General features: G+C 41.5%; 2 protein-coding genes across 2 annotated transcripts; one reads left to right on the forward strand and one right to left on the reverse strand.

The window, feature by feature from the left end:
• Positions 1-16: 16 nt before the first annotated feature.
• On the reverse strand, positions 17-5,788 carry neu1 (neuraminidase 1). Its single transcript, XM_035620798.2, has 6 exons — positions 5,514-5,788; positions 4,306-4,492; positions 3,292-3,554; positions 2,617-2,799; positions 2,212-2,431; positions 17-1,403 (listed from the first exon to the last, which is right to left on the reverse strand). Exons 1-6 carry the CDS (start codon positions 5,592-5,594, stop codon positions 1,183-1,185), a joined length of 1,155 nt encoding a protein of 384 aa, XP_035476691.1. The 5' UTR covers positions 5,595-5,788; the 3' UTR covers positions 17-1,182.
• Positions 5,789-7,392: 1,604 nt separating this feature from the next.
• Positions 7,393-13,520, forward strand: LOC118291939 (transmembrane protein 268). Its single transcript, XM_035620490.2, has 9 exons — positions 7,393-7,604; positions 9,811-9,925; positions 10,230-10,324; positions 10,436-10,543; positions 11,385-11,537; positions 12,023-12,133; positions 12,274-12,363; positions 12,456-12,695; positions 12,954-13,520. The coding sequence occupies exons 1-9, from the start codon at positions 7,599-7,601 to the stop codon at positions 13,119-13,121; spliced, it is 1,086 nt and encodes a 361-aa protein (XP_035476383.2). The 5' UTR covers positions 7,393-7,598; the 3' UTR covers positions 13,122-13,520.
• The last annotated feature ends 474 nt before the right edge of the window (positions 13,521-13,994 follow it).

A 13,994-nucleotide genomic window follows, 5' to 3' on the forward strand; every position in this document is an offset into this window, starting at 1 on the left:
TGAGAATGGTCGTCAGTGTTGCTGTGATTTTTTTATTGTGCATTTACTGCTCATTACAATGGTTAGATTCCTTTAACCAAAAGCATCAATGACACAAGGCTGATTTCAAAAAATTATCAAAACACATTCTGTACCCGTGCAAAAGAGGATCCTGTACTTTCCCTCTTCAATCTCACATTCAATCACTCACACACTCAAGTACATCTCATTTTTACCACTCGAGCCCCAAATGGAAATAGTATTCAAGTGCAGTCTTAACCACAAAAGTCAATTAACATATTTTTTTAAAGGCAGAATTGATTACAGACAGCATGAATTCATGGCACGCTCACATCTTAACAAAGGCAAAACATTCAAAAGTGGTATTCACATGACTTTGGTGGCCAACGTTCATGTAAGATTTGAACGTTGGCCACCAAAGTATAAAACTGTATTATGTGAGCAAATAGGAAATGTTTTCACACCAGGGCCAAGTGCACAGCGATACTGAATAAGTGATAGATGATCTAAACCAGAGGCGATTCAAATCTATATTAGATTAACGTCTTTTTTAATTTTATTAGAGTGAAGCTCCAACAGTCAGGTTTTTACTCTTACTGCATGGGAAACTGATGCGATGAGACAATATTTACATAACAGCATTGTTTGAATTGCTCGGAAACCACTGTTCCTCGCCTGTAAAAAAAGAAAATCTTAGACATTATTATTATTTATTTTTTTATCCCTTTATCATATCTCCTCTTGTCTATGAAGGGGGAACAGAACAAATAACGTGGCTGTGTGAAGTTTTAGCAAAAAACCCACACCTGACAAAACACTTTTGTTCACTTCATGAACCTTAAGAATTTTAGAGTACAGATGAAGACTATGTATTTTCAGATATCTTCATCATCAGCCGAACACAAACTGTTGGACATTCATGGTGAAAAGGCTCCAAATTCCCCGTGTTCGATTTCATATGAGTTATTAAAGTCTTTTATTTTGTTCCTGAAAGACTCATCGGAGCAAAGAACCTCTTCCTGTTTCCTTCTCTCTTCAGTGTTGGAATTTTTAGGAGACAAAGACAAGGTGAAATTTAAACAGCAGTCACGCTCAGTTGCTTTTTCCGATTTGGTCTTCATGTATTGTCCTTCGTCCTCGTCTGCTGATGCTTATGACCTTACCTCCTCGATTCACAAGCCCCTACAGGCCACCGTACAGGTGGATCTTGGCGAATGAGATAGTCTCGTCAATGTCCTTGTTGCCCTTCTCGTAGATGATGTAGATGTGCTTCTGGTCCTCCACAGAGCTGGTGTCCAGCGACGTCATGCTGGAGTAGCCGCTCGCCCCCGCCCATATCTGGAGAGCTTTACTCTCCCAAGACTTGCCACTGGTCAGCGACCATCGCAAGGTTAGGTTGACTCCTAGGGAGAGGGTGAATCAAGAGGTTGTCAGAGCTGAAATGATGGATCGACCGACTGCTCATCAGTCAGCTACTATTTTTGATAATCAATTGTTTCAGTTAAATAATTTTGGAGCGAAAAATAGTCATATGTCATTGTAAACTCAGTATATTGTGAAATAATAAGGCCAAACAAATCAAAGATGAAGATTGGGCATTTTTGGATGTTTCATTAATCGATTAATTAAGGAAAAGAAATGAACACACATGAAAAAAATAATCGTCTGCAATTCTATTGCTTCTTATGTTTCTGTTTTGTTTTCAACCGGGAAGTTCAATCTGAAATTAAGTTAACTGTCAAAATATTCTGGCATGAAGGAAAGCGTCAGCAGCATTTATTCAAATGTTGTTCGTGAGTACAATTTTGAGCTATTTGTACTTGAGTATTGCCTTATATGCTGCTTTATTCTTTTACTATATACTGTTCTCTACTACATTTACATGTTTGGCTCCTGGCTGCATGTAAAACACATAATCCAAGTAACAAAATGTGATGCAACAGTAAAAAATAAAATAAATCTCAACCAGCTGTGACATTAAAACCTTCTGAAAGGGATCGTTCCATCCAAACATAACTTTTACATCTGATAACTTCAGTCATTGAAGTACATCTTGCCGTTAATGCTTTTGTACTTTGATAATGTTTTTATACAACAGTATTATGCCAATTTTGATTAAGTAAAAGACAAGAGGGCTTCTTCCACTTCTAAACACGAGTGACCAAAATTAGGAGGAAGAGATTTACGAGAGTTAGTGTTGGCGGTTCTTACTGTGTTGCTCGTTGGAGGGGTTGGTGAAGTACAGCAATCCATCTTTTTGCAGGGCTCCAGCTGCTACCACGGGATCCACCAGCTCGTAGTCGAAGAACAGATGATCTATGGGCAGGGTCATCCCCCCGTCGTAACTGCGCGTCACGATGCGACACCTGCAGTGGTAGTTGTACTGGTTGCGCACATTGATGAGGATGCTGCCGTCCGGCATTTCAACCGGCTGTACGGGCGCAGAGGCGGGAGGGAACGTTTGAATTTGATAGTTTCTGACAGTGAAGAATTAAAAACAGATATTTTTTTTAACCCCGACTAGAAGAGCTACAATATAACCTTTCAGTTTCGATGTTCTTAGATGTAATACTCAATCCACTAAGCGTTTTTTTTACAAACTGCAGGAAACGGTACCTGGCACTCGTCGGGGTTGAAGTCATTTTGTCTCTTCTCCTGGTTGTAGGGGATGCTTTTCAGCGCTGCACCGTTGCGCCAGTTTTGCCCGTGGTCGTCGCTCAAGATGCAGAAAACGCCGTCCCCCTCTATAGTTCCATGACCGCACACCACCAACCTCTCTATCCCCGGGTTGTAACGCTTCTGCAGAGATAAAGACACGAGGTACACAGAAACTTAAAAACAACAGTAGGGGTTAAAGTGAAAGGGAAGGAGAGGACTTACTTGTTAAAAATAGGAATGCACCGAAATTGTTCGGCCACCGAAATAGTTTGGCCGAATAAGTGAAAAGTCCGAATAACTTTTAACAAACAATGTTTTCAATGACGCGATCGAAAATGCGGTGGAATGTGTTGCGTGCAAATGTCGGAAGTGAGGAAGCATTGAAAATGTTCTAGTTTATTATTTTAAGTAACACTTTGCTTTGTTGGTAAATTGTCTGCTGGAATGTAAAAAAAAAAAAAATTCCTTGTTGTATAAATATTTATGAATTGTACTTTTGTAATTGATTTTTTTCCTTGAAAATCAAGACATGAAAGTAAAATGCACATCGGGGCTATGTCATTTATGCAATGATGAAAAATTTGGCAACATAAATGACATAAGTGACATGCAGTATGGGATCATTCATCTCACCTGGATGCCATAGCCCGGCCCGGGAGCAAAGTTCTTGACCCCGAGCTGCACCGAGAGGTTCCTGGGAGCGCTCCAGCTGAGGCCGTCGTCCCTGCTCTCCACCAGCATGGTGCTGGCTGGGCTGCAGTGGAAGAGGTGGAAGCAGAGGCTGTAGATCAGAATCACTTTGCGCGCCACCTCGTCCACCACCACGGAGCCCAGGTTCAGGCCGTCTGGGTTCCCCACGTCGTCGACAATAAAGGAGGTCGGAGACCAGGTGATTCCTGGAGGAGGGGTGAATCAAGAGGAGGAGAGTGAAAAATCTGTGACGACCTTTTACAGTAACCACAAAAATGTAACTCCAGTTTCTATATTAAACAGTGTTCTGATACAGAACCATGGATTGATTAAATCTAGTACCAGTAAGTGTGTACACTTGTAAAATCCCTACTGTAATTCCAAAACACTTGTTAAAAGTTAAAAGTCGAACTTTTAAGAATAATTCAAACCACTGACGTTGGCACACACAAGTTTTGTTGTTCCTCAAAGTCAGCCTTAGTAACGAGGAAGTTACTTCTTTCTAAGCAACATGAACACAGTGTGGTTGATCAACATTAGGACTTTTAAGAGGAGGAACCGCACAAAGAAGGAAATACAGCTGCTCACTCAGCTGTCAGTCTGGATCTGATGGACCAGAGGAGTCGACTTTACTCTCAACATTTCATCTCGCCATTCTGACTAAATTCACGAAAATACAATTTCTCTGATTTAACTTGACCCAACTATCTACATTTCCACTTTATTCCTGAAAGGCAAAATAATGTATTTTATAATGTATAATTATAAAATTTTATAATGTATTTACTGTCCATCTCTTTATGTTCGGCTCGAAGTTTGTGTGGCTGTGGTTTCAATAGATACCCTTTATCCAAGAAGATGATGTGGCAGTATTTCCCTCATGGATTAACAACCTCTATTAATGTGTGTACAGTGTGTGTGTGTGTCTCGGCATCGCTGCCTCGGTGGTCGACCTGCCTCTGTCTGTGGACCGCCGCATTGCGATGAACTTTGATCCAAAGTCACGGACTGACTCTTTCCTGGCCTCGGCGAAAGCCAGCAGGCTTCCCCTGGGGGTGTAGGTGATCAGCGGGATCCTGTAGGTGCTCACATGCCCCTGGCCGCTCACCCACAGCAGGGTCTCCTCCACCAGCAGAGGGACAATCTGGGACCGAGGGGCGAAAAAGGAAAGAATGGATGGTATCTTCCAGCAAGCATTTATGTAAACAATGCGAAAACACAATGCGTTTAATGGTTCCAGCTTCACAGATGTGAAAAAGATTTTCTGCTTTTCCTTGTTTCAATCTTTTAAATCTGTCACTCTGGAGTTCAGACCATTGATTGATTGATTGGACAAAAACATTGTGGAGCAATTTTCTGAAATTGCTACAGACCAAATAATCAATCAAACGGACGAATGGAGAAAACAGATGCATCAATAAAGAAAACAACAGTGTGCAAATATTTAAACAACGTACATCAAAGGCTGCTTTTACATTAATACATAATGAGCTAATGATATATGATGATGCGACACAAGTGTTGTTTTTTTCTAAAACGGGTATTTCCTAATTGTGTTTACATACTTTTAATGAAGTAATCAATGCAGTACTTTCCATAGGCCTTGTCACGATAACTGCTTTTTGCTGCACGATATCTTGTCCCAAAAGAATGAACAATAATAAAACAATATCATCGTCCTTTTAAGACCATTTTTTGATTCTGAATCGTGTGAACTTGGTCGTTGTGCGTGCAGGTCCTACTTGATTTGTGTCTCCGCTGAGAGAAATGTAATTCAACATTTAATAAAAACTACGAAGAAATTCATATTTTCTGACATTTTATAGACCAAACCAGTAATTATTAAATCATAGGACAAGAACAGATGAGAGGGAAATGTTGACACATTCATTCTTATGTCAACAGACACACGTGCAGTACAGAAGACACGACGACTGTTATTGAGGTCAACCACAATGATTGAGTTCATATTCATGTATCGTCGATGCTCTAATTATCGCGACAGGCCGAAGTCACGAGAATATATGACGATATATGATGATGTGACACTACTTTTAATGAAGTAGCCGATGCAGTACTTTCCACGTGTAACGGAAGTCAGTTCGTAGTTTCTTAATTAGGTATTGTCGTTGTACATTGTCGATCATATTTTAAGTTGGTCGTACCTCGTTGGGTCTGTGGTTGATGGAAACGCAGAAGCGGAAGAGAAGAGCGCAGAGAAAGAAGCAGAGTGCGACCTCTCCCATGTCGGACGATCCTCGAGTCTTCTTCGTCTTTGTCCGGAAACAGCGAGCGAAGAGACTCGTCTCGAAAATTGAAATCGACAACAACAGAAAACACACAGGACACCGGAAGAGAAAAGGATCCACTCGTCCCGCCGCCGCTCACGACAACAGTCACAACATGTATCTGTCGCTTTCAGGTCATGTGAGCGCGGTGCTCGGTCACGTGACCGCCGCCGCTCACCAAAATAAAAGATTCTATAGCATTCTATTTTTTTTTGTCAATGTTTCATACATATTGTATATTTTATGATGATGATTCTCTTTCACTGTTGTTATTCTTTGTATGATTTCCATATTGTGATTTAAAAAAAAATGGATTTTTGTATAAAGTGACAGAGAAGGGAAAATTGCTTTAAGGATTGACAAGAAAGAAATAAAGACTTATATTACTAATAACTGAGAAAGCAGGAACAATAGGAACAATAAGAGCAAAGTACATTTATTAAATATAAATTTAAATTAGATACATATTAAATAAAGCAATAAGTTTGATACAAAGCACAGTTCAGAGGCATCGTGCATCTATGCATCTATACCGGAATGTTTAAGGTACAAAATAAATATAAAAAGGTTGTCTTTTTTTTACTGTTGAACTGCAGGAATGGGTAATGCTGGTGGAAGATAAATGCAACTTATATCATTTGTTAATAATTTCAGTTGATTTATTGAAGATTCTGATCATGTTTTACATCATTCCAAATGCACTTAATATATTCATCCACACGGGGGCAGACTTTTCTTAAAACAACACCCAGACCACCCACATCATTTCTGTCTGGACGCTGCCTGAGTGTGATTTTGCTGGAAGCCACTTTAGTTTTAGAATAACTCAAAACTAACTCTCTTATTAAGAGTAGTTTGAGTTGAATTTCAAATGAATTTCAAATGTCTTTAAATGCAAATTGATATTATTTTAAAACTGAGATCAAATATGGCAGCAAAAGACAAATAAGGAAGTTAATCAGATGAACTAATGTCAGTTACGAAGACAATCTCATACAAAACTCAACTCAGTATTGGAGACAATGACGTAGAGAAATCAAAAAGAGTAAAAACTGAAACATGTTTTTATGCCAAAAATAATGAAGATATTGTAGCTGCAAACACTGATATATAATGTATAAATAATGTAATCCATATTTAACGTGTTCCAATACATGTGAGATAAAAATATGAACACTATCCATCGATTTGCACCATAAAAATGGCATTGTACTGGGTATAATCAGTTCATGATCGGTTATGGTCAGGTGATATTCTTGGCTGAATGTTTTTTTCTCCTTCTTTGATCTTTTTCTATTCTATTTTTTTTCAATCTTCTTTTTTTTCTCTCTGTTTTTGTCAATGTATTGCACAATCCAGCGTCTTCCTGATCCATAACTAAGTTAACAGTTAACGCGTAACAGGTCAAGTAAATCTTTTATGTGATGCCAATGAGATCAAACTCCACAAATGCCAATAAAATAACATTTCATCTCCAAAAAAACACAACAATTTCCACTGCTGTAACACTTTATTCTATATCACAAAATCCAAACGAACACTGCATGAAAACATAAAACTTTTTTTCCAAACATTAACAGGCTTTTTAATGAGCCTCTGCATGTGGAAAAATTGGTTGAAGTACAACTTTTCACCCTCTCTCTCTAATGTTGTGTTGAGCTGGGAACCACAAACCACATTCCTGCAGTCATGAGGCCGGGCTGATCTGAGTCACACGCCCAGAGAGAGAAAGAGAAAGAGAGAGAGAGAGAGAGAGAGAGAGAGAGAGAGAGGAGAGAAGAAGGAGAGGAAAGTCACATACGCCACAGTCTGTGAACGCTGCAGCAGCAGACGTAGATGCTCCGGGGACAACAACTGTTCGTGTGGACACGTTCCCTGGAAACACGCGTGTAACACTGGGAACCGAGGAGGGAAGAGGATCATCACCACAACGTTTGTTGACATGATGGTTGCTCATTTGAAATGCAGGTAGGAAGAGTTTTTAATCATGTCAAATATGGACTTTGGTTTTCTTTATTTCTTATGTTTGTCATGGGAATAGTTTTTGAAAGGTTTATTTTTGAATGGGATTTTGTTGCGGAAGAAATGTGACGTGAAGGCTTCGCCCCTTTTCTGTGACACTTGTGTCCAATGATAACTTTTCACAACATCACATTTTGGGAGATGAACTATACTGTGTAAACACCGAGGTCCCAGCTCACTTCAGTCTAAAGTAAGGGCACGAAAACAATTTACAAACTAGGTTCAGCAGTTTGCAGCACTGGGCCGACACGGTGGAAGTTTTCAACTGATGAGATAACTGTGCTCTTTCCTCCATCTGGCAGTAGTGAAACTCTGAAGATGATGCCTGTGACACACACACACACACACACACACACACACACACACACACACACACACACACACACACACACACACACACACACACACACACACACACATTATTATATTTTTCTCTCCTCGAGCAGGTCTAGTCACAGTAAGTCGGCAGTGGTGAATCAGCCGGTGGAGCTGGTGTGACTTCATTGACAGCGAGGGAAGTGAAAACAGCAGCAGACGTAGAAGCAGAGAGTGAGTCTTGTGTAAGAGAGAGAGAGTTAGAAAAGAGGTTAGAGGAGAGACATCAGGAGTGCAACGACGACTTTTCACACTTCGGTGCCGACCGTGTCACACTCGGGCGGCCGTGTGTGAGATGGGAAGAGCCCCGCGGGGAGGGGAGTCGGTTCTTTCGCCCCAAAGACGACTTCTTCTTTCCTTTTTTTTCCCTTATTTCCTGTCGGCTGTTGACAGGATCATGAGTCAATGTGCTGCCCCGAGGAAAGTCCCTGCGTGTTCAGGTGCATTGTGATTCTTCTTGTCGTCCAGTAACAGACACAGCCCTACGCTGCCGAGGTACAGCGTGGCATTCTGGGTATTCTTGCCGTAAAAAAGGGGGGGATATGGATAATGGCAACTCGAAGTGTCGTCTCCTTTGAGCTGAGCCTGTCCAATAAGAGAGTAGAAGACAAACAACCATCACGCTTCCTCGTCGTCACTGCAGCGAAGGCCGTCGCCCCCTGAAAGCAGAAGTTATGTGGCTTCCTGTAAACTGTTCAGACTCTCATGATTAAGCAGAGATAAAGGCCGTGGCGTGGCTGACGGGCTCTGCGGAGGGAGATCACACTGGAGTCTGGTGCGAAGGTTCCGCGTCTGCAACCATGCCACGTCTAACGGATCAGTAAGGACAGTGGCTCCCAACCGTTACAGCCCTGTGAGATACTTCACACCTTCACTGGCAGCAGCTGTCATGTTCAAGATATAACCTCATGAAGGGATTATCAGATGGATGTTGTGTGACACCACATATTTATACAATGGAAAAAAAACAAACATACTTACATAAAACAACATACTTCAATCGGTGATGCACAAATCAATAAAATATTTTTCAAATTAAAGTTATCGGTTGTGCTAACTTGTTAACTTCTTGACTTGTTAACTTTAAGTTGATCGTGTTACCAATGGGAGTAATTCATTTATGATTGTTGCCAATGTTGTTTTCATATAACTGAATTTGTCTGTTTTTAGGTTGTTATAGATAGATTGATATATAGATAGATAGATAGATAGATGGATAGATAGATAGATAGATAGATAGATAGATAGATAGATAGATAGATGGATAGATGGATAGATAGATAGATAGATAGATAGATAGATGTATAGATAGATAGATAGATAGATAGATAGATAGATAGATAGATAGATAGATAGATAGATAGATAGATAGATAGATGGATAGATAGATAGATAGATAGATAGATAGATAGATAGATGGATAGATAGATAGATAGATAGATAGATAGATAGATAAGAAAGATAGATAGATAGATAGATAGATAGATAGATAGATAGATAGATAGATAGATGGATAGATGGATAGATAGATAGATAGATAGATAAGAAAGATAGATAGATAGATAGATAGATAGATAGATAGTTAAGAAAGATAGATAGATAGATAGATAGATAGATAGATAGATAGATAGATAGATAGATAGATAGATAGATAGATAGATAGATAGATAGATAGATATATGGATAGATAGACAGATGGTTAGATAGATACATGAGATAGATAGATAGATAGACAGGCAACATTTGTTCTCTTTGTTAAATAAAAGTTATTCTCCAGGATTCGGTGACCTCTGAGATGACGGAGGAGGTGGAGGAGGCGGAGGTGGACGTCCAGGTCACAGGCACCAAAACTCAGCCACAAGCCGCCGCCAACAAACCCAACTGGTCGAACGGTATAATGGCTCTTTTCTTCCTCGTCTGGCAAACTGTCCTGCAGTCCGTGAGATTCTCTTTGAGATCTGTGATTCATATATTTTTTGCGATTCTATTTGTGCCAAATGATGTTGCTGTGTAGAATATTTGTGTTTCATAGAAGGGCAGTTCTCTCTCTCGCTTCACACATTTCCTTGTTGTTGTTCCTATTTGAATCTGCCTGTTGCCTCGCCAGATGATTTACACTGACGACACAGTTACAGTATCTGATTGTTGTCGTGTCTTGTTTTTCCCTTCTCTTTCTTTTGCCCGCGCTCTCCTCAGGCCAGTGTGTCCTGTCGACGTCCAGCCGTTCATTGCTAAACCCCAGTTTTGACTTGTCGCTGTGCCGCGCCGGTCTGGAGGCCAACGGCTTCCAGGTCAACATGCACACACGAGCACAAATGACCCGAATTATACCTCAGCCTGAGGTCGGTTTGGATTCTTATCTTGTCGTTTTCGTTGGGGTTTTTTCTTCCTCCATCTGTTAGATTCCGGTCGGGGACATGGAGGCTCCGCTGAGAGCAGCTCTGGACGTTCCCTCCGTCAGGAGATACATGGTTTTTAACTCGGCTTTCTTTCATTTCGTGATGGCTCCGGTACGATCATCCCGCTCCCCACCTCTGTCCTATCGCCTGACTAGTCACCATTCTCCTGCAGTTCCGCCTCTCATCTCACAAGGGCTATTCAGTGGATTAGCATTACTTACGTACTTAGTCAAGTTACTTTGACTTGCAAGAGACAGTTAAAAAGAATATCCAGCCGTTTAATTGACTCAAATTTTCCATTATAAGAAAAGTGGTTCCTTTCATTAGAATTCAAACTCCAAGTCTCTAAGATTGTAACTCGGACTTTGTCTTAGAAATATGACATCTTAACCTTTAACCAAGTTTTTACCATTTACATAATAAGATTTCGCTTTTTTTTCTTTTTAGAATTTATAGTGAATCAGTGAACTCATCTGGATAAAGTGAATCCCAAAACAGGGGAATATGATTTTTTTTTTCTTCATACACGGTTGTTTTACAAATTGCTGAGATTCAAATGCTATATATCCTCAAATATTATCACATCACAACAAAAATGTGATTGTGTGCTGCTGTCTAACAGCTGTTTGTGAACTTTGCAGATCTTTTTGAATTTAAAAATATTTTTTTTTGCGGTGTGTTTAGAGTTTTAAAATGGTTGTTGTTGTTTGCAAATGCCTGCAGGATTTGCAGGAGTATTTTTAACATAATTGTTGACAAGCTGTAACGTCTAAGATCTAATATACATTTTCCAAAAAACGCCACTGGATATTAAATGCCATTGGCACAGTTGCTGTAATACTGTACATGTATATCATTTCTTTCATCCACACATTCATCCTTTGGGTCCGTTTTGGCCACACACACTTTACTCTGGTGTCACACTTGACGCCCTCCCCCCACCCGCCACCAGGTGCTGTACATGGTGGTGTGGTGTGTGGTGTTCTCCACCCTCCACCTCTACATCACCGTCAGTGACTACTGGGTCCTCTGCCTCTGTGTCAGCCTGGTCTCCATCTTCCTCACCACTGCCATCATCTTCGTCCTCCACCAGAGCAACAAGGAGGTAAATGGTGGTCCGCGTCCACAGGAATATGGGCATTGTCCCAGCGGGGAAGGTGTTCAGTTTGGATTTTGAAATCAGAATCATTTCGCTGAACCTGAATCGGCACTCGTAGAATGTCAGCGGGGATTTTCTACAATGAATAGAACAGAACGGAAGAGAATAGAATTCCTTTTATCGTCATTGAACAGAGAACAACGGAATCAGGAATCAATCCTGTCGGTGCATTCACACCAATCAGACAACAGTTGAAAAGAAAATAACAAATATAAACATATTTTAACAATATATTAAGTAATATGTACAGAGGCGACTCGTGAAAATGTTAAAATAGCTTAATGTTGTGAAAGAAGCAGAACTTAACCTGACTTACGTCGGTGTAATGGAACGTTGGTAAATAAAATGTTTTTCTCATACATATATACAAATACAATAGTTTCTTCTAAAACGTCTGTGTGTGTGTGTGTGTGTGTGTTTCTCTGTGTCAGATCAACATGAATCTCGACGTGCGGTTAATCCAGGTGAACGAGAGGATGGTGAAACACAAGCTGCTGGTGGCCGTGGCCGACTGGGTCCAGAACTGCACCGGAAACATGCAGGTTGCTCTTCTGAAATCCTCCGAAACTGAACATTTAAAGATATGGTTGGTGGTATAGTGGCATGGAACTAGGCCGGTACATGAGATTGAATGGAAATTGAAACGTGTGTTGCTGATACTGTTGTATTCCTCTCCCTGTAGTTGTACTTTGTATATTGGGACATGGCGCACTGTCTGAGAGCACTGACCGAAACTCTAGAGGAGCGCAGCTTCGTGGCGAATGACATTCAGGTGAGTGAGTCGAGTACATCGATCGCTCCGGTTGGTCCCCGGCTACGAACAGAAGTCCGAATAATCCAATCAATGTCACCGTTCACAACTAGAAAAAACTGGCGAGGAAGATATCCCACCTCCTCCTCGTGACCGAGGTCACGGCCGACGACCCCGAGGTCACGGCAGACGACCCCGAGGTCGGCGGCTCCGGCGGCGAGCGGGACGCCGAAGAGCAGAGGCCTCTGCTCACGCACGAGGACACCGCCTGCAGCGCCCCATCCAGCCAGCGGGAGGGCGCCAAAGTCACCGAAACCTACAGCCTTATCCCCGACACGTCGTTACCTGCTCAGGTGAGAGAGGATGGGAGGCGGCGGTTCATATCAGAGCCTGAACGAAAATCACATACATATAAGAGCAATGGACTCTTTTGAACGTTTTTTTTATAAAAGATTAGAACAAAAACAGAAATGCACCTGAGCTACAACTTTATTATAGTGAATACTGCAGATCATAAAGACACAAGACGGCATTGGTCTTTTTGTCATTTCTCAGCAATCTGATATTTAATAACTCCATGATATTTACTTTGGGTTTTTTTTGATTTGCAGGCCAAAGCCTACCAGCTTCTGATGACGTACAGCGCCGTCTACGTGAGGCTGCTGGTGTGTGAGAGGTTTTCGGGCCCGTCGCACCACCGCCTACGCTCCCGGAGGACCCACTGCACCGTGGCCCCGCTCTGCCTCTGCCAGTACATCAAGAAGAAGATCCTTCAATAACGACAAGTGTGTGACCAGTGGCAGACCAGAAGCCCGGAGCTTTGGACGAGACAGAGCTGACGTTTTCCCCCCGGAGAAGGATTGAAGACATCTTTGACGGGGGTTACGGACGCGCTTGGAGCTTCACACTCATAAATTTCTCCGCTTAGAGTTCGATTCTCCGGCCTGTGGGCGGCTGGGCCTCTGCCGCTCTCTTCACGCCGGCTGCTGTGCTTGGCACCACCTGGATATTTGTCCGTGTGCACGCCTGCCAAACGCTGTCACACAGCACTGAGAACACATGCGGGGTCAATCCAGCTGCTGTAAAGCAATATTTGTACTCTTGTATACACGACAATCGAGGCACTTTACTGTACTTTATTCAACTTTCAGGAACAATAAAGAGATTCTTGAATTCTACGGTATTTGTCTTTGGGACTGACTAGGAGGCAGCGGTGGAGTAGAACTTCGAGGATTTGTGGCATTTGTTCCTTACTTGCATATATTTATTCTTCTCTTATTTCTTGCAGTGCACGTACCTCAAAATTGTACTTAAATGCAGTAGTCGGGGGAATGTACTTGGTGTTGTTCCACCTCTGGTGTTTGAATATTAGACTCTCACTTGTGATGCAGCATCTGTGCATCGCTGTATGTAAAAAAAAGTTTCAGACTTTGAGTAGTTCTTCTTCCACCGTCTGGAGGGATGACGAGTAAAGCAGACAACACAAAGGGGAAAAAAGAAAAACCCTCTTGATGCCGTGAGTGCAATGATGCAGAACCAGGGGTCGACATGAATCCTTGCCTTTAGTTTTCCTGCCTCCATCAATTCAAATCTCAACAGCAGCACAAAGGAATCGTCTGCTTTTGTCTTCTTTTTTTCTTTTGATTTCACAC

Source organism: Scophthalmus maximus, chromosome 22, assembly GCF_022379125.1.
Source record: "Scophthalmus maximus strain ysfricsl-2021 chromosome 22, ASM2237912v1, whole genome shotgun sequence".
NCBI classification, from domain to species: Eukaryota; Metazoa; Chordata; class Actinopteri; order Pleuronectiformes; family Scophthalmidae; genus Scophthalmus; species Scophthalmus maximus.